The sequence below is a fragment of the Lepidochelys kempii genome, chromosome 3 (genome assembly GCF_965140285.1).
Source record: "Lepidochelys kempii isolate rLepKem1 chromosome 3, rLepKem1.hap1, whole genome shotgun sequence".
In the NCBI taxonomy this organism is placed as follows: domain Eukaryota; kingdom Metazoa; phylum Chordata; order Testudines; family Cheloniidae; genus Lepidochelys; species Lepidochelys kempii.
The window spans coordinates 134782889-134802921 of NC_136382.1; the positions used below are offsets into that span (position 1 = coordinate 134782889).

The window sequence follows — 20033 nt, forward strand, 5'->3', positions numbered from 1 at the left end:
TGGACCACCGGTTTGACCCAATATGGCCATTCTTATGTTCCTTTTCTCACTTTCACAAATCCTCTTCTCATTTCAGCCTTAGTCTTTGTCTCAGTTCAGGTCCCCTTTTCATCCCATCCTCTATTATGAACCCCTCTTGGACTCTTTCCATATCAGTTTTATTTCCATACTCCACACTCCCTCTCTGATTATGTTCCCTCTCAAACTCTCACTCCACTGCTGAAATGCTCACCCTGATCCACAACCTCTATTTTCCTGCTACCATCCACCTCTTCACTCTTGCTGAAACACAGCTCTTTTCTGATGCCTCAACCTCTGTTGCTACCTTCCTCTTACAAAGACCATCTTTTTGCACTCCCCCAAGTGTTATAAGTGACTATGAACTTCTCCCTCCCTCCCTGTTAGTCACTTCCTGTCCCTTCCTCCTTCCCATGCAACTTTCTTATTTGGAGTCTACACTGGCTAGTTTGGCCTAGATTCACAAAGGGACGTAGGCATTGTGACACTGAGTGTCACTTTTAGGAATCTAGAAAATGACAGGGACAAAACTGCGATTCACAAAGGCTGAGTTAAGCACCTTGGCTCCCCATACAACAAATGGGGAAAAATAGGCATCTCAGAATGAGATTTACAAAATCAAGCAAATTAGGCAAGAAAGTGCCTAAATTAGCCAATAGGAGACAGCAATGAGAAGAATGTGTGCTAAGTCCCACTCCTCTCAGAGAGGTAAGTGCTGAGACCAGGCTGCAGGGAAGTGCCTATCACTGCTAGCGATTTATAGCTGGGAACCCCTCTCATGGAGTCAGGTGGCATAAGCGCCTAACAGTGTTTCTTGTGAGAATGAGCTAGGCAGGTGCCTAACTCCACACAAAATGGCCAGAGGTGATATCCACCTTATAACTTTTAGCCGAATGGTTAGAGTACTCACCTGAGATGAGGGAGACCTGGGTTCAACTCCCCCCTGAAGCAGAGGGAGAGAAAGGATTCAAACTGGGGCCACCCACTGCTCAGCTGAGTGCAGTAACCACCGAGCTCTGGGATAGTCTCATGTGGGGCTCTCTCAATCTCGCTTGTTGAGGCTGTTCAATACTTAAATGGTCCCTGGGCCAGAGAGAGAGAAAGAATGACTCTGTAGCCTGGTGCTTCGGGCACTCTCCTGGGAGTTGGGAGACCCAGGGTCCAATGTTTTGTTCATTAGTTATCCACAGTGGAACAGCTGCAACAGGACAGACTGACAGAGCCCCATATCAAACTATCTCAGAGCTCAGGGGTTAGAGCACTCTCCTAAGAGGTGTTGGAAACCCCTGTTCATAACCTTTCTCCTACTCTGGCACAGAATGGGGAATTGAACCTGGGACTTAGACACTAAATGCTATTTTGAATCTGGACCTTTCTCCCTTTATCCTCTGAGTAGCCACTAACTACTGCTAAAATTCTTGCCCAGGTTCTCTCTCTCTCTCATCTTGTTTACAGTAACCTCCTTTCTGTCTTTCAACTTCTCACTTCTCCCCATCTAGTCTATCCAAATTGCATCTGCTGAAGTCACCGTCCTCTTGTCACACTGCTCACCTCCTTGTACTCACCTTAAAGGCCTTTAAATCTCTGATCTCATTTCCTCCTACACTTCTATTGCCACTCAACTCCCCACATTTCTCCCAACCCACTCATCTTTTTGCTTTATCTCCTTTCTCACTCTCTAGCTTTGTACTTTGTTATACTGCCTTCTATGCTTTGAATAGCCCTCCGTCAGCCAAGCCCCTCTCTTCTCCTGAAAACCTACCTCCTTCAGCAATACTACATTTCTTCTCATCACTATGTCTCATTTTACTCTTTCTCCCATGAACCGTTTATCACTAGTTTCGCCTTGTGTGTGTCTTGTAAGCTCCTTCGTAAAGCTCTCTGCTCAAGACCAACAGAGAGCTAGTACTCCTGGGGAAATTCTGCACCAAAAAATAAAAAAAATCTGTGCATACTATTTTAAAATTCTGCATATTTCAGTTGTCAAAAACAACACAATATAATCACTCCAGTTTCAATTATTTTGGGAATTTATTTTAAAGTACCTGTCAACAAGTATGTCAACAATACAGACAACAGCCAAAAAGATTCCCCCAGGAGCAGAGAGTTAAAGAAACCCCTACAACAACCCGGTTCCAGTTGGGGGGTGTTGGAGGGGGCTGTGTGGGGCACCCAGAGCCCAGACATTGCATCTCCCCAGAGCCCAGCTATGGAGCACACGCACCCCCCCGCCCCGGATCGGACACTCACACCTCCTTCCCCCCAGAGCCAAGCCACAGGGCACCCCCTAGCCTAGACACCAGCCCCACCCTTGCACAGAGCCCAGCCGCGTGGGGCACCCCCCCCAGCCTAGAACACTAGCACCCCCCCAAAACAGAGCCCAGCCACGGGGCAGCCCCCAGATACCAGCCCCGCCTTTCCCCACAGAGCCCAGCCAAAGGGCAGCCCCCAGCCCAGAAACCAGCCCCAACAGATCCTTTACTCCACCAAGCTTCTATACTGTTCCGCTGGAGGACATGGTGTAGTGCGGCCCCCTGCCCTTCCTCACCCTTTGCTAGAGCTGGCTCGGTCTCCCAAGCCCTCTCCCGTCCTGGGAGAATGACGATCAAAGAGCATGCAGCCTCCAGCACTCCCAGGCTGGGCGCTCCAGCGGCCCTTAGCGGCAGCCAGAAAGTCTGTATGGAAAATAGGGAATTCTGCATTCTGCAGTAACGCAGAATTCCCCCAGGAGTAAACTAGTTATTAGCAATTTTTTAAGAAGTCAAATATCACCAGCACCTCTCAGGTTTCATTTTAGGACTCTCAGTGAAACCCCAACATGAAAAACTGTTTAAATTTTAACTAGCCTTTTACTGAATACAGTAAAGAGCGAGAGGGAAAATAAAATAAAATGTTGACCAGTACTATAAAAACAAATTGTCAAGTAACTTTCTCTCAAAACCACCAGTTCAGTACCTCTGCTATAGGATTTCTTTAGACCAGAGCAGTGACAATTAATGTAGTGAACTGTTCCCACTGTGCCAAATTTCAAGTCAGTTTGATGGCTGAGGTAAACCAATCTTTGCTGAATACCCTTTACTGGAAGAAACTTCAGATATCTGTCTCAGCGGGCTTTTATCAAAAACCATTAAAGTATTTCTATCCAAGATGATTTTCTGCGTGTTGAAATATTTCATTTGGAAACATGTAAAAATATTGCCAATTCCATGTATAACAGATTAACAATCAGAACTGTAATTAAAAAAAAACAAGAAATCAGACAGTATGTCTTTCAAGTACCTACAGTAAATACTTACAGTATTCAACTCACTTGTAGTGAGTCTTCTGAGGACAAATTCCAGAATACTTTCTGCAGCAGTCATAACAGAATTAGAGAGAAAACTTAACACCACATCTATACAGAAAACAAAACAAACGCACTATTAAAACAATGTACTTTTTTGTGTTAGAGAGATACATGATATACAAAGTGGATTAAATCAGGTTACCATACAATGTCAAGCTATACAGGAATAAGCATTTACAGTTCTCTTAAGCCTCTGATCATTCAGTATAAATGACTGCTCACTGTTTTATTGTATACTATTCTATTTCAGTGGGTTCTACTTCTCTTTTTGAGGGGATCTTCATCTGTTTGGTTAGAGGGCTATAAAATGGTGCACAAAATATAAGAATATAACATTTTCAAGCAATGTTTGTGATTACCTTTTTAGGGTTAGGCATTCTATCTTAAAGGCCACACACAAAGCTCTGCTGCTTAAAAATGTATAAAAACTTGATGCTAAGAATCCCTCAAATCTTCTCAAGTGTTAATCAATAAATCTGGAGGGTATTCAGAGTTCCAGATCAAATCTCATAAACTAGTAGGTCCAATTTAATGGCCAAGTAAACCTGTAGTTCATTGGTTTGCTGTCTATATTTATCAGCAATCAATTTGACTGAATAAACACCAGAGAGATCTCAAAGTCAATGAGATTATTCAAGTGCTTAAAGTTAAAGCACATACTCGAATGCTTTGCTGGATCAGAGCCTAAAGTAATTAGAACGACTCTCAAACTTTATTATAGTATATTATGGTATTCTAATGCCCAGATTATGTGTGTGTGGTTGTTGACCTTTACTAAAAAAGTTTCTCGGTCTTGAATCAGCAATTTAAGTTATGGCTGCAAAACAGGTTCCATTCAAACCTAATTTTCACAGTTTCATAATTTTGTGAAATATTTATTACTGGTACTGAAATTTTCCATAATGAGCCTCTACACAAATATAACTTTTTTCTGAAAAACAAGCAAAATCCCTTCAACGGCTTTTAAAGCTGAGTGAAAGTGAAAAAAAAATACACCTTTCCTGTTTTAAACCAAAACTACTATGATCATATACATCACTGAGGAGGAGTATGCTTATATGGGAAAATTATATATATAATATTTGTTTAACACATTTATGGTTGGATGCAAATTGCAGAATGAGCATGCACATCAGAAAAGATCACCATGGGCAAGACTGTCATTTGCCCAATGCACCCATGCAGAAAAGTAAGGGGTTGGGCTACCTGGAACACCAGCGTATGTAACGAGGACAAGAGCAGGCATCACTGACACTAGCCCTCCTTTACCTCCACAAAAGTAACCAGGGAATGGATCGAGAGGGGCTGGGAATGAACACAGCCACTGGCTCTGTTCCCACAATATGCCAGTTAGCACAGCTGAACTGGCACAGCGGGAGAAGAATTTACTACTACAATAGCCGGTAGCAGATACTTTCTCCCTTAGAATAAAAACAAAGCAAGCTGAGAAAGGAACACTTTCCTCCTCAGAGTCAGAACTCTTTCCTTGCTGCACCACACTCAGGGATAGATGTAAGGTCACAATCTGGCCCAATGTCTCTCAATAGACACATAAAGATAGATCTATTTCATTTGTACACACAGCTAGTTAAAATGGGGTTCTAGTCAGAAAAGCAACTATGTGAAAATGACATGTTCTAACTCTTATCAATTTGCTCCTTGTTTCTATCTAGCATTGTATCTGCTCTTTTTAAATGATTAAAATAAGGGTACTTAAAACACTTTGTACTTTCATAGCATTGCAGAGTGAAGTGGGTCATATTCCTTCTTGTGAGTGATCAAAGTTTAGTGAAGTTTGCAAAGATGAAAGATAAAGAGCTGGACCGTTTTCAAATGTTCATAACATTATTGAATTCCCAAACCATTTTTTCCCAAACTTTGTCACGAGCTTACTCCTCAATGAGGACTATTTAGAATGCTCAGTTTCCAAATTCAGCCGCTAATATAATGTACAATGGGAAAAGTTTTTTGTTTTTTTCTTAAAAACATCTGCATACACAACAGCTAAAAGAGAAAAGGAGTACTTGTGGCACCCTAGAGACTAACCAATTTATTTGAGCATGAGCTTTTGTGAGCTACAGCTCACTTCATCGGATGATGCTCAAATAAATTGGTTAGTCTCTAAGGTGCCACAAGTACTCCTTTTCTTTTTGCGAATACAGACTAACACGGCTACTACTCTGAAACCAGCTAAAAGAGAGTTTCTTGACGCTTTCTAAAGTAGTTCACCTTTACGTAGAGACCAAGCATGGAAGATTTCAATAACTAAAATGTTATTTTCAGAAAGTTATAAACAAATGAGAGCACAAGATTATAATGGAAAATAGCATTTGTTACTTAGGGAAGGTTACAATAAAACATGCACAAGACATAGTGCCACACAATACATTTGTATGGCACTTAGTCATAGAAAATGACAGGTATGTTACTACTGTAGGGGCTGTAGTGGGTAAACGTGGCAAAATGTACTTCACCACCTACGTACCTCAATCTATATTTCAAGGGAGACCACAGTGGCACTGAAAGTCAGACGGATAATACATCAATAAGGAGATGGCACTGAAAGCCTCTGCATGCTCTTTTTGCACCAACATATAGGGAGTCAACAGAACACAGGGAGGATAACAAAGTATTAAAGTGGAGTCTATCTGATTGGACCTGCTGTGAAATAAACATCTATGAAGCACAGGTTGAGCTCCCAGCAGAGATTCTCAAAGAATACCTTTGAGGATTTCTTCAAGGTTTTCTGTGTCACCTTAGAATTACACCAAAGAGCAAGCTCAGAGGAAAGCTTGGTACCCTTCCTGGAGATTTAACAGCCAAATCTTGCGCTGATATTTAATTTTTGAAATCACAGTTTAATTAAATGGAAAACTGCCAAATGCCAGAAACAATATGGACATATTTCAAAACTATATTGTGCTTATTATCAATGTTCTCTATTTATTAACATGGCTGAAAATGGCTCAGCTGACTGCTTGTATAGGAGTGCACATCTCTAGTTTGTTCACAAGGTTAAACATTGTAATTTTGTTGCTACATCAAATTATTACAGTTATTGCACCATATCTCCCCCTTGCATGCTGTTTGGTTCATGCTTTACCTGTAATAACAATTCTGCAAAGGGAACTTAGAAATTATTTTGATAAACCATAATGCAGAACAGAATCCAGCTAACTCTCCCATAGTTCTGTTGGCCCTCAAAGGTTATCAAGAGTAATAATTAGTAAAAAGTTATTTTTCAACGCTAAAGTCTGCAGACTCAGTAAACACAGGTAGCAGATCTGTTGAGTAAGAAAATGCCAATAATGCAGCCACCTTTCGAAAGGAACATCAAGTACATTTTTGTACTTTTTTTAAACAAAGCATTCACCACTCTTAGTAACATCACTGTACAAGCTTGAAAAGCAGAACCTGTTTGTTTCAGTTTTCCCCTTTCAATACAGTGTGTCCCCCTCCCTTTTTTTTAAATGGTAAACATGCCAACCCAACTTGGACATTTACTGTATTTCCCTGTTCGTGAATCATCAGCAAATAGGTCAGTTCATAACACTGGCAATTAAGTTTATTACTTGGCTTTACTCTGCAGCAGAGAAGCATGAAAACACAGCAGGTCATACCTAAAGAGTGCCTTTTCTTTTCTTACATGTCTCGATACCAAAGCATTTAAAAGGAGAAAAGAAGTTTGGAATTCAATCCTGCAAGGTGAAAGCAGTCTCCTGGGAGATTCCACGGACTGCTAGGAACTCTGCAGGCTCAATTCCCAAAGAATGGGCTCATAGTTATTTGTAATATGTTCATGCTATCCAGGTTCTAAATACCTGTGGGTCCAATCCTGAAGGATGCCAAGTGCTTTCTTGGAAGCATTCTACATCCTCAACTCACAAGCAGTGGTGGGATACGCCAGAAGGGCTTCTGCACGATTGGGCCCACAGTTTCTGATTTGGAGGGCATGGCCCTGATTATAAACTTTTTTATGTACATTACTTACGAATGGACATTACTTGACAATATCCATTTACCGTAGTAAATATCCACAAGTTTAATTTGATTATAAATTATATAGGATGCAATATACTAAAGATATCACTAACCATCTTGTGGACTGGACTGTTTTAACAAACAGGTCTGTAATAGCTTCAACAGTAGCTGTAGACTTTTATCGGTTTTCAGTGTTGGTATGTAAGCATTAGTGCCAAGTTTCAACAAGACATCCAGAAGAGGGTGCAAGAAAGACTTTAGTTCATCCCGTTCAGTGTTGCTTTTTTTGCTGCACAAAACAAAAATTAAAAAATATTCTGTGAACTTTTCTTACATGTCTAAGTCACTTGAAAATCTAGGACTTAGACTCCAAAGTCATTTAGGCACTTTTGAAAATTTTACAAGACAAGTTCTAAGGCAATTGACTACGGATTGATCCAAAGCCACTGAAGTCAACTGGAGTCTTTGCACTGGCTTCAGTGGGCTTTGGAACAGGCCCAGAAAAAAATTTGATGAGATTCCTACTTGCCTGTGTTTATTCTTCACCTCCTCCACATCTGCAGCCAGAAGAATCATTGTAGCAACAAGCTTAGCTTCAAACCAGTCAGGCATAAAGCAGTTTTCTCCTGATTAAAGAGAATTTAAATTTTCCATTATATTTTTTTTAAAATCTCAGTATGGTAATTTTAACTGTTAATGTAGGTTTCCAATCCTATTAACAGCAGGCAGTGATACATAAATGATTCATGAATTCAATATAAAAAATATCAGCGTAAATATTAATAATGAACACTTTGCATTCTTGTATATAAATTTAAATTAAACCAGGTTCATTTTCATCCTCTACCTACTACATAAGAGAGCATCTACCAGCCTTTTGGTTTTTTGCATTTAGGAGCTATTAATTCATAAAGATTAACTGAACTTACTTTTGGATGTAGGTGCCTTAAGGTAATCTTCCACAAGAGTATGTACATATGCACTTAATGAAGATCTTTCTTGATACTCAACATGGCAGTTTATGGACTTTCTGAAGCATCTGTCATGAGTATACAGCCAATCGCAAAGCTAAATGAAATAAATGTTGCTATTTAAACACTTTTGCCAACTTAGGGTATATAGAAGAAAATAAGTTATCCGACACGATCCAATATGCTTAAATTCTCTAGAAGTGTGTATGGTGGTATACGTATTAATACACGTTTGATACATATGTAGAAAAGGGAAGAAATCTGCAGTATTTTTTTTTTTAAAAATCCTGTACTTGTTTAAGCTTTTCGTACTCATAACAAGAGTAGAACAGATGCTGAGCATAGTCATTACTTCATTAACCTGCTGTGCCATCGCATGCAGCTAGATCTACTTATTCAGTCAGAATGTTCTTAAGTCCAAAGATTACTCCTTCCATGTTTTTTCACTTAAATTTCTAATTCTGTGGCTGAATGTGCCCATTCAAGGTTGTGATATATGTGTATTTTGAGAGTTAAAATTCAAAATGGAAAGCAAAAATTTAATCTTACATGCAAATTTGTCTTCTTTTGGGAATGGAGTTCTGTTATTCTTGTAAATGCTGGGTTTTGCCACACAAACGAAAATGAGAGGCAATTCTCATGCAATTCTTTGGCACCCAAATACTGGCCCTTTAAGAGGTTCCCAGACACCCACTGCCTCAGAAAATACTTCCAAAACTATGAAAAAGGAAAGACAGGTACAGCAGATAATCATTCTGAAGAGAAGGCACATTTAAAGATAAGACAAAACAGTTTATTACTCCAGCAAACAAATCCTATATCCGCTAACCAGGGTGGATAAAAATCAATGATTTAAAAAAAAAAAAAAGATTTTTTTTTTTATTTAAATCGGATTTTTTTTTGAGGGAAAAAAACCTATCTAAAGATAGTTTTAATTAAGATACATTATAGCTAAAAGATATCTCATCATGGAATAGGGATTATAAATTCTAATTCCATAGCATGAGACAATATATTCCTGTAATGTTTAAGAAAAGTTTTGTAAATTAGCTCCAATATCTCATGAATTAGGGACCCAATCTTATGGGGTTCCAGGGGCTTCTGTATAGATTCTTTAGGTTAATCTTTCTATCTACACAATGGGACTCAGTGCTCAGTCAAGAAGATACCATCAGAGATGCTGAGTTTTGCAGTTCTCAAACTGTGGATTTGTGTCTCCAGAGATAACATGCTTGTTAATAGCAAAAATGTTTTTCAATAAAATAAATAATATACAGAGGTGAGAAATAACAGACCTCAATTCTATTGTCCCTCTGCAAATTTGTGTACACAGAGTCAATCCCTTACCTCTCTCTAAAAGTGAAAAGTTTCAAAAAGTTCAACAAATAGAAGATTGTTGGGGGCGGAATAGGTCTGGACAAGAAGAAGTCAGGAGATAAATGTGAGAAGGGTGGGACAGGCACAAAAAATGAAACTGTTTGGGCAGCACATTCCAGAAGTCTTGAGGTCTTTGAGTGTAGCTTTCCTTGATCTGAGATCTACCATACCATTCTCTCACTAGAAGGGAAAACCTATAATGGCAGCAGGCCGTAAAAGAGACTCAGTTTGGGAATATTTTAATGAAGTTTCTCTACCTGTGGGTAAGACAGGCATGCGTGCAAAATGCAAACAGTGCAACAAAGAAATGTAAGGCCTGGTTGCCCGAATGAAACAACATCATGAGAAGTGTTCCTTCTCAGGAGGAAGCTGTGTTGAAGATGATGAAAGGAACATGTCTGAACATGCAGGATCTTCGGGTTGGTAAACTATTTTTTATTTCATATTCCTTTCTTAAGGACTGCCTGTCTTCCTTCCGGACTATTCTTGAATTCTCATGTTTGAGCAAAAAATATAGTTGTTACTCTATGGTACTATCATTTTAGATGCAGTTGTGATAAAAAATAAATAGCTGAAATAGGTAGATCTTCCTTTTACAATTTCACCTTTAAAGTAGCACTGAGTGTCAGTGAATGCAATGAGTAATACTAAATGAGGAGTATGGTGGTAATAATTAAATAACTGCATTGACCTATTTGGTTTAGGAGAATCCACCCTCAACATACAGGATTCTGAAGACTATCCACCTTCAAGATCACCATCATTTTCTACAGTTTCAGAGTTATCTGCCAGGTAGGGTTTCACTCACATCATGTATGTCACATAGCCACAGTATATCACCTGGGGCAAGAAGGAAAAAAAATCTCCATCATCCAGAAACAACCATAGATAAGTTTGTGATAAGAACCAGCAGATTACAAAAAGAGGTAATTGATGAAAAAATTGCCCAGTTTATTTATGCAACAAACTCTCCTTTCTGGATGATTGAGAACCCACACTTCATTAACATGGTCCAGTCATTAAGACCAGGATTCAGTCCACCCAACAGAGCAGATGTCGCAGGCAAATTGCTGGATAAAGTGTATGAAAGAGAAATTGAGCAGCATGCAAAAGGTCTAGAGGGTAAAATGGTTAAACTGAGCTTTGATGGCTGGAGCAATGTCCGCAATGATCCTGTTGTATGTGCTTGTGTGACAACAGAAGAAGGGAATGTCTTCCTTACAGAAACAATTGATACATCAGGAAATGCACCCACAGCAGAATACTTACAAGAAGTAGCAGTAAAAACTATAACAAACTGTGAAAAAAAAATTCAAATGTCTAGTACACAGTTTGGTCAAAGACAATGCTGCAAATGTATCCAAGATGAGAAGAAATTATTTAGAAGAGAGTCCCAAGCTAATAACATACGGTTGCAGTGCTCATTTGATGCACCTCCTAGCCAAGGGAATGGCAAGGGAGAAAGCAGGCTGGCACTGTGGATACCTGGAAGTCTCTTATAGAACAAGCATTTGGGCACCAAAAGTCTGCATGAAGGAACTGATTCTGATTTGCACCAGGATATGGCTGAATACAAAAGTTACAAATTAGCTCATGTTCTCTCTCTGGAGAATGCTGTGGCAAAGCAGGGCATACAAGTCCGGTACGAGCTCAGCTCCAGCTCTTACACTGCTTTGAAGTGCAACAGAAGCTCTGCCCTCAGGAGAAAGCTGCTCTTGTGCAGAATTCAGGTGCTCTGCAGGAGAAAAGAAAAAAACAACCTACCCCTTCTTCCTTACCTTCTCACACAATGAAGGTGCATGTTAAAATCTTCTGACTAATTACCTGCTGGATAGCAGGTTGAGGGTTAAAATTAATCTCCTCCTTAGCGTTAAACGCGTTACAAGGTACAGATACAAAGCACAAATAAATTAGCACTCAGTACCAGAAGCTCCAGATGTGCCAGTACAAAAGGGACTGAAAATTAGTTCACATGCATAAAGTATTAGAGAATTAAAACATTAGCTATAACTAATACAATAGATCAGTACAGTCTATTACAGAACATTTTGATTAACACAAAACCAGCAGCAGTTTCAATTCTCACCTCCATCCATAGTATAGTCCCTCTGCTTAAGGACTCCTCTTGTCTAAGAGACATGAGAAAACTTGAAATCTCTGGAAGTGACACTTTCTCCTAAAGACATTATTTAAGCTTCATTAGTCCCCAACACACACACACACACACACACACACACACACACACACACTCTCCCACACACACGTAATATTTTAGTGTGAAACTGAGAAGAGTTTGCTTTCATCTGGCAAATGATTCAATAAGAAAATAATCTTTTCCCTCTCACCCTCAAGTTATTACAGGGATGTGAACTTTCCGAAGAGATTAATTTTTGCCTTTTTTCAGTTCCTAACATAACTTAATCAGGACACACAGCTCATTTTCCTACAGTCTGATGTATCCATATTGAGATGTACACTGAAGGTGAATGAATGGCTTGAAGCGAGGTATTCACTGATGGCTTTTTTTCTTTTTAAGTGGGGGCAGGGTGTGTAAATGGACAACCTCAGTTATATTAATTTTAGATATTTAGAAGCCCTTGACTAATTCTTCTGTTTCTGCCTTTTCACAGGAAGCCCTGCTCAGGTCAGCTCATGGTCAGCCACAGCAAAATCTGAGACAGCAAAGAGAAAAGGTAAGCAGCTGTATTAGCAGACAAAAGAAAATGGGGTGGAGAATATAAAAGAGAACCTTTGATGTAGCTATCAGACATAAGCAAGAGTAGTGTGTACTCCCCTTCCATTCAGTCACATGGACACCTCCATTCTCACTGATGATCATATGACATCCTTATGGCAACTACAGCAATTGCTTACTTGGAAATATATTAGGAAAGAAAGTAATTTTAGATTATTCTAAAGAGATTTAGAGGATTAAAAAAGGGCCAGCAACTATATGATAGTAAGTTCTCCAAATACCACTGGTTGGGAATTGATACTGAGCAGGAAATTGCTTATCACCTCACAGCTACGGTGGCAGGTAAATAATAAACAACAATGCATTGGTATTATTAATTAGTACTAGTCTTCACCATGTGCTATGCATTGTCCAAGCAAGAAGACATTCCCTACCCCAAAGAGTTTATAATCTAAAAGAGCAAGACACACATGAATGGTGGGAAAGAGGGATACAATCAAAGTATGTATTTATATCATGTAGGTTTTATATACATCAGGGTGTTTTTTTTAAATTAAAACATATAAATTGAACTCAATTACACCATCAGCCTATCCACTGTGAGATGGCCAATGTCTTGTAGGCTTCACAAAAGAAGTGAGTCCTGAGGAGAGGGCTTTATAAATCAGTTCAAGGAGAACACACACATTGCTGGTATAAGTGAAAAAGGCAGAGAAAGATTTGTCAGAGGGGTGAACAACAGGCAGTCAGAACTAGCATCACTTGATGGAAGAGGCAGGAGGATAATGCTATCAGAGACAAGAGCAGGTAAGGAACAGGAGCAGAGTCTTGAAGGTGAGGAGAAGCAGTTTCTACTTACATTTAGATTTCTTTTAAGTTTAACATTAACTCTGGATTTCCTGGGTTTCTATTGCTTTTTTTTGCAACAATTACAACATACCTGTAATACTTTTACCCTTAAGTTACTGATCTGTATTCAGCCTTAAGTGCAGTTAAATGTAGTTTTTATCCAGGAACTTTACTGAATTTCATCAAACAAGATAAAAGCATGAGTCCTTGTTTGATGTCAAGTTTGAAGTTTAAAAAGAAAGTTTATCCAAAGCACCAAAATCATTTGAAAATTTTTGAACCACATTTTATAGCTTAAAAGTGCCCAGACAAACTCTTGTGATATTATAGGGGAGAAAAAGGGGAAGGGTTTCCTTCTGGTTCAACACTAAGCATGAGAAATTTCAGTCCCACAAAATAATTTGAGAATTAGACAATTTATATTCAAGATTTTAAAATGAAAGTGATATTTTAACCTGACTATAAAGTCACCATGCTAACACTATAACTATAATTTTAAAATCTTTTATGTCATTTTGAAAGTCTCTTTAATATTAAATTTTCATTTTTAAAGAAGTGTTTGTATGGCACCTAAGAGCATAACAGGATCCTGAGCCCATGACTAGGGATTCTAAGCATTTCAGTAATACAAATATCATCATCAATAAAGTACTGCAAATGAAATGCGGAACAAAAAGGATCAAGTTGTTTCATATGAAAAAACAAAGTTAAAAGAATTACTAGTACAACTGAATACAGGAACTACATCACTCAAGCACATTTTTCAAATGGATATTGCCAAAACTACAAATTCAGTCAAATCAGCTACTCCAAGTTCTATTTGGCAGCACTTATATATAGCATCATCATCTCTGAAAAATAAAATATTACACTAGAAAAAAAAAAGAGGAACTTACCACATCTGTCAAATGCATAGCTGTTTGAAGAAGAAAACACTGAGCAGCTCCCCGCAACAAAATTTGATGCGTGATCATAGTGCACTGCAGGACATCTCTGCAAACGGATAAATATGCACCTTAAATTATAAACAGATTTAGTAGCTCTTAAAATACATATTTACCAACTATATTTTAACTGAAGTTGTCAATATATTAAGAATGCAGAAGCACTCAGAACATGAGCTGCACTTTCTAAACATACAAGATGATATAATTCCTGCCCTGAAGAGCATACAATCGAAAACAAGATGGGTTATGATTCTAAATAAACACAAATAACTTTTGTTTAGTGACAATTAAGGTTGCATAAGGACAAACTCCACCAACTCAAAATCTGAAAAGCATGGAAATGAAAAGCTAAGGGAAGTCTCTATTCCATGTCACAGTCATATTGCCTACAATACTGTTGGTAAAACACTCCAACAATTCATAAGGCTTTCATTCACTTACATCTCTAACAGATATTGAAAAGCAATAGTACCCAGAATTCATTAAATTCTCATTCTATCACAAAACCTTAACAGCGATCTCAGATGCTCCTGTGCCACCAGATTGACATCTGCCTGTCACACATTCCATGCTTTTGGGAAATCACTCTCTTAACATTGCTGAGGTCATCGATAAGATTTTGTGCTAGAATTCAAAAGTTGATTATGTTGGGATAAGCATTGCTTTTCAGTATCTGTTGGAGACAGAAGCAAAACCCTTACAGCTTGATGGAGTGTTTATTATTATTATTAAGTGTTGCAGGCAATGTGAATGCCAGAGACTTTTCCCTTAGTTTTTCATTTTCATGTGTTTCAGATTTTGAGTTGGTTGAGTGTGTCCTGACACAACTCTAACCGTCACTAAACTAAGTTTTTTGTATTCATTTCCTAGTTCATTTTATACAAGGTTGGTGTACCTCAGTGGGCAGGTTCCAGGATCAAGCAAGGAAGAGGAGCTGACAAATGACTGAAATGTGAAATATCTGTATTTTGACACACACATCTTGAATAACCGCAGTTCCTGCACAAAGTGATTAACCTCTTCTTCTTCGAATAGTGTCCCTATGGGTGTGCCATTTCAGATTATTTCCAAGCAATATCCCTAGATGGAAGAGGGAGCTTTGCAACAGTGCAGAATCAAGACAGTACTGCAGAACCAAAGTGTCACATCCGATCTGACTGCATGGATCAGAGAGTAATGTTTCAAAAACATATGTACTGAAGCCCATGTATCGGCCCTGCATACTTCAGACACAGGTACATTCTTTGTTAATGCCATAGATAGCACATTCAGCTAGATTGTAGGCATTATCACCCTTTGGAAGGGATGAATGCCCGCAGCATCATAACACGTGATAATACATCCAGATATCCATCTTGACAGTCTCTGAGTAGAGTTCGAGGACCATGCAGATCTATCCATGATGGAAATGAAGAGCCCAGGTGACTTCCTAAATTGCTTGGCCCTATTTAAGTAGAAGACCAATGCCCTTCTAACATCTAGGATATGTAAATTGGATTCCTGTAGAGAACTATGTGGCTTTGGGAATAACATTGGTAGATGAATGGATTAAGGTGGAATTCCGATATAACCTTAGGGGAGAATTTAGGGTGTGGATGTAAAGAGACCTTGTCCTTAAAGAACATCAGGGGGAGCAGGGGAGGATCTGCCATCAAGGCTCTAATCTACCTGACCCTACGGGCCAACAAGAATGGCTACTAAAAATGCTGTCTTCATAGATAAATGCAACGGAGAACAGCAAAAAGAAAAGGAGTACTTGTGGCACCTTAGAGACTAACAAATTTATTTGAACATAGTGTGCTGTAGCTCACGAAAGCTTATGCTCAAATAAATTTGTTAGTCTCTAAAGGTGCCAAAAGTACTCCTTTTCTTTTTGCGGATACAGACTAACACGGCTGCTACTCTGAAACAGAGAACAGGTTGCCACTGGTTTGAATGGTGGTCTCATAAGGTAACTGAGTACCAGGTTGAGGTCCCAGGTCGGGGTAGGGTCTCTAATCTGCAGGTTGTCACCTCCCAGAGCTTTAATAAATGTAGACTAAACCAGATGGGCAAACATGAAGAAACCATCTACCAGAGAATGAATGGCTGATATTGCAGCCAAATGGACCTTAATAGAACTGATAACCCCAATTTTCATAGATCCAAAAGACAATCCAGGATGACTGAAAGTAGCACCAAATCAGGCAGGAGGGAGTGACAACAACATTAATGGAAGAATCTCTTCTATTTCTGTAGGTAAGTAGTGCAGGTTGATCTCCTTCTACTAACACTTGTACTTCCATACAGCAGGAGGATTCTAACCACGTGAACTATCGGAGGAGCCATGCCCTGAAGTGGAGAACCACCGGTTGGGATGAAGCACAAAACCTGCATCCTGTGACAGGTGACGAGGAATGGTTGGGAGCCTGAACGAGATTTGGACACATACGTGTAGATGGTAAGGGTGCCAACCATCTCTCAGCCAGGTTGGCACTATACGCATAATTCTGGCTGGGCCTGGTCTGATCTTGTTCATCACTCTTGGTATCAGCAGCATTGGAGAAACACATAGAAGAGCCCTTTCTTCCAAGATAGAAGAAAGGCATCTTCCAATGACTAGTGGCCCAGACCCCCTCTTGAGCAGAAAAGACGACACCTCCTGTTCCTGGAGGTGGTGAAGACATCCACTTCTGGCAGTCCCCATTTTTGGACTATGCTGTGGAGACCTTGGGTGTCTAGATCCCATTCGTAATCCTGTGAGAAGTGTACGCTGAGGGAATTGGCTGTGGTGGTCTGAATACCTGAGAGGTAGACCAGTGAAATTTGGATTTGATGAACTGTGCACCAATTCCATAATTTTATGGCTTCGCCACAACAGGAAGGGGGATTTTGCTTGTTGATATAGAATGCATGATCTTGATTGATTTGCCTGTGATGAAGGATAGGAAATGAAAGCAAGAATTCCTGACAGCCCTATGCTTCAACAGATTGACATGGAGACTGATTTCTTGAGTTGTCCATTTGCCCTGAGTTGTGAGGGTATGGAGATGGGCTCCCCATCCCAACAGTGATAAATCTGTTGTTAAAGTTACTGATGGGGCTGCGCTACAGAAAGGAATGCCTGCACAGACACTGAGTTGATCCTCCCATAGTCTAAGGTGTTCCTCACGTGGCAGAGGAACTATCACCTGTCTACCCAAGGTGTCTTTGACTGGAGAACAGGTCATTCTGAGCCAACCCTGGAGGCAGTGGAGACACAGCTTTGTCTGATCGGTCACAAAGGTTCAAGCTGCCACGTGTCCCAGCTACTGAACACAGTTCCTCATAGATGATGCATAGGGGGGCATGCAGCATTAAGTGCCCCACACCCAGATTTCTGCTTGGCCTGCTGGGGTGCGAGGAAGAGGGGCTCTGTCCTCCGCTGCACCTGCCCCTGGCATGCTCAACTCCTGTCCCTGGCAGCCAGGCCTGGGCAGGGTGCAGAAGGGGCAGGACCAGCCACTTCTCATGATGGCTGCTCCAGGTCACTGCTCTGTGCAGAACAGCAGCTACTTGAGAGCCTGGCTGGGGAGATGGTGGCAGCAGCGGGCCGCCCCCGGCATGGGCTCAGTTGCCAGGGACAGAGGCTGAGTGAGCTGGACACCAGTGAGCTGGAAAATTGCTGTTGATGGGCAACCCGGGGTCCCAGTATGGTCATTGGAAGGGTCTGTAGTACAGAAGTGGCGATGGCATGCAGGATTGGTTCCACCACCCTCAATAATGAGTCCAATATTCCCTATGACTTTCAAAGAACATGTTTCTGAAAGAATATATTGGAGAACCATAAACAGAAATAGAGGAGGCTGACTGGAAGTCACTTTCATCCTCCTCCATCTCATCCAATGGAGGAGCACATGTAGAAAACAGTAGAGTCTCTTGTGGTCCAGATGACAGTAGGCCAAAGATCGGGATCTTAGTACCCACAGATTCTCAGTACCCACCAGGAGCAGGGACTCCGGTTCATCTGTTATTGAGAAATCCTGAGTATGTCTGAACTCCTGTGGTACTGACGCAGCATTCAAGGGCACAGTCACTGAAGCTGATAATTGATGTACTGAAATAGATGCCGACGGTGTCTAGCACCGCTGCTTAATGTAGACCTGAGGTTAAAAAGGATTCTAAAGGGAGCGGGAAAGAATCCCCTAATTATCCTTCATGTGGGAACAAATGATACGGCTAGATTCTCACTGGAAAGTATTAAGGGAGACTATGTTAGGCTGGGGAGGACGCTTAAGGAAATTGAGGCTCAGGTGATCTTTAGTGGGATTCTGCCTGTTCCTAGAGAAGGGCAACAAAGGTGTGACAAGATTATGACTATCAATAGATGGCTTAGGCAGTGGTGCTATAAGGAGGGCTTTGGGATGTATGGCCATTGGGAGGCATTCATGGATAGAGGACAGTTCTCTCGGGATGGACTTCATCTGAGTAGGGAAGGAAATAGACATCTAGGATGGAGGCTGGCACAACTGATTAAGAGAGCTTTAAACTAGGAATTTGGGGGAGATGGTTGGGAGATGTCCAGGTAATCTCCACGCCAGAATTTAGCATAGAGTGGAAAGAAAATGAAGTAAGAGTGGATACAGCTGTAGGTACGAGGAAGGGCAGTGTAGATACAAGTCTAATAGGTTATACTGGTAGTAAAATAACCGTGCCTAATAGGGTACAGAATGTGAGTGAGGCCAAACAGCAAAAATTAAGATGTTTGTACACTAATGCAAGGAGCCTAGGTAACAAAATGGAGGAACTAGAGTTACTGGTGCAGGAAGTGAAACCAGATATTATAGGGATAACAGAAACATGGCGGAATAGTCGTCATGACTGGACTACAGGTATTGAAGGGTATGTGCTGTTTAGGAAAGACCGAAATAAAGGTAAAGGTGGTGGAGTAGCACTGTATATCAATGATGAGATAGAATGTAAAGAAATAAGAAGCGATGAAATGGATATGACTGAGTCTGTCTGGGCAATAATTAAATTGGGGAAGAAAACTATTAGAGCCTCCCCTGGGATAGTGCTTGGGGTGTGCTATAGACCGCCGGGATCTAATTTGGATATGGATAGAGCCCTTTTTAATGTTTTTAATAAAGTAAATACTAATGGAAACTGTGTGATTATGGGAGACTTTAACTTCCCAGATATAGACTGGAGGATGAGTGCTAGTAATAATAATAGGGCTCAGATTTTCCTAGATGCGATAGCTGATGGATTCCTTCAACAAGTAGTTGCTGAACCGACTAGAGGGGATGCCATTTTAGATTTGGTCTTGGCGAGTAATGAGGATCTCATAGAGGAAATGGTTGTAGGGGATAATCTTGGCTCAAGTGATCATGAGCTAATTCAGTTCAAACTGAATGGAAGGATTAACAAAAATAAATCTGCAACTAGGGTTTTTGATTTCAAAAGGGCTGACTTTCAAAAATTAAGGAAATTAGTTAGGGAAGTGGATTGGACTGAAGAATTTATGGGTTTAAAGGTAGAGGAGGCCTGGGATTATTTTAAATTAAAGCTGCAGAAGCTATCGGAAGCCTGCATCCCAAGAAAGGGGAAAAAATTCATAGGCAGGAGTTGTAGACCAAGCTGGATGAGCAAGCATCTTAGAGAGGTAATTAAGAAAAAGCAGAAAGCATATAGGGAGTGGAAGAAGGGAGGGATCAGTAAGGAAAGTTACCTTATTGAGGTCAGAATATGTAGGGATAAAGTGAGACAGGCTAAAAGTCAAGTAGAGTTGGACCTTGCAAAGGGAATTAAAACCAATAGTAAAAGGTTCTATAGTCATATAAATAGGAAGAAAACAAAGAAAGAAGAAGTGGGACCGCTAAAAACTGAGG

General features: G+C 40.2%; 1 protein-coding gene across 12 annotated transcripts in view; it reads right to left on the reverse strand.

Moving 5' to 3' along the window:
• TARBP1 (tRNA guanosine 2 -O-methyltransferase TARBP1) overlaps window positions 1-20033 on the reverse strand; it is a 101246-nt gene that overhangs the window by 50120 nt on the left and 31093 nt on the right. For 9 of the 12 annotated variants that reach the window (XR_012158155.2, XR_012158154.2, XM_073338124.2 and 6 more), the window contains exons 8-14: window positions 14134-14230; window positions 11780-11869; window positions 8866-9033; window positions 8275-8413; window positions 7875-7971; window positions 7459-7634; window positions 3315-3412 (exon numbers count right to left, since the gene is read on the reverse strand). Coding sequence is in view for 10 of the 12 variants with exons in the window: in XM_073338124.2 (XP_073194225.2) it covers window positions 3315-3412; window positions 7459-7634; window positions 7875-7971; window positions 8275-8413; window positions 8866-9033; window positions 11780-11869; window positions 14134-14230 (865 nt within the window). In the remaining 2 variants the exon portion in view is untranslated. The remainder of the gene's footprint in view (window positions 1-3314; window positions 3413-7458; window positions 7635-7874; window positions 7972-8274; window positions 8414-8865; window positions 9034-11779; window positions 11870-14133; window positions 14231-20033) is intronic. The other 3 variants (XM_073338120.2, XM_073338122.2, XM_073338123.2) reach the window with 3 other exon arrangements.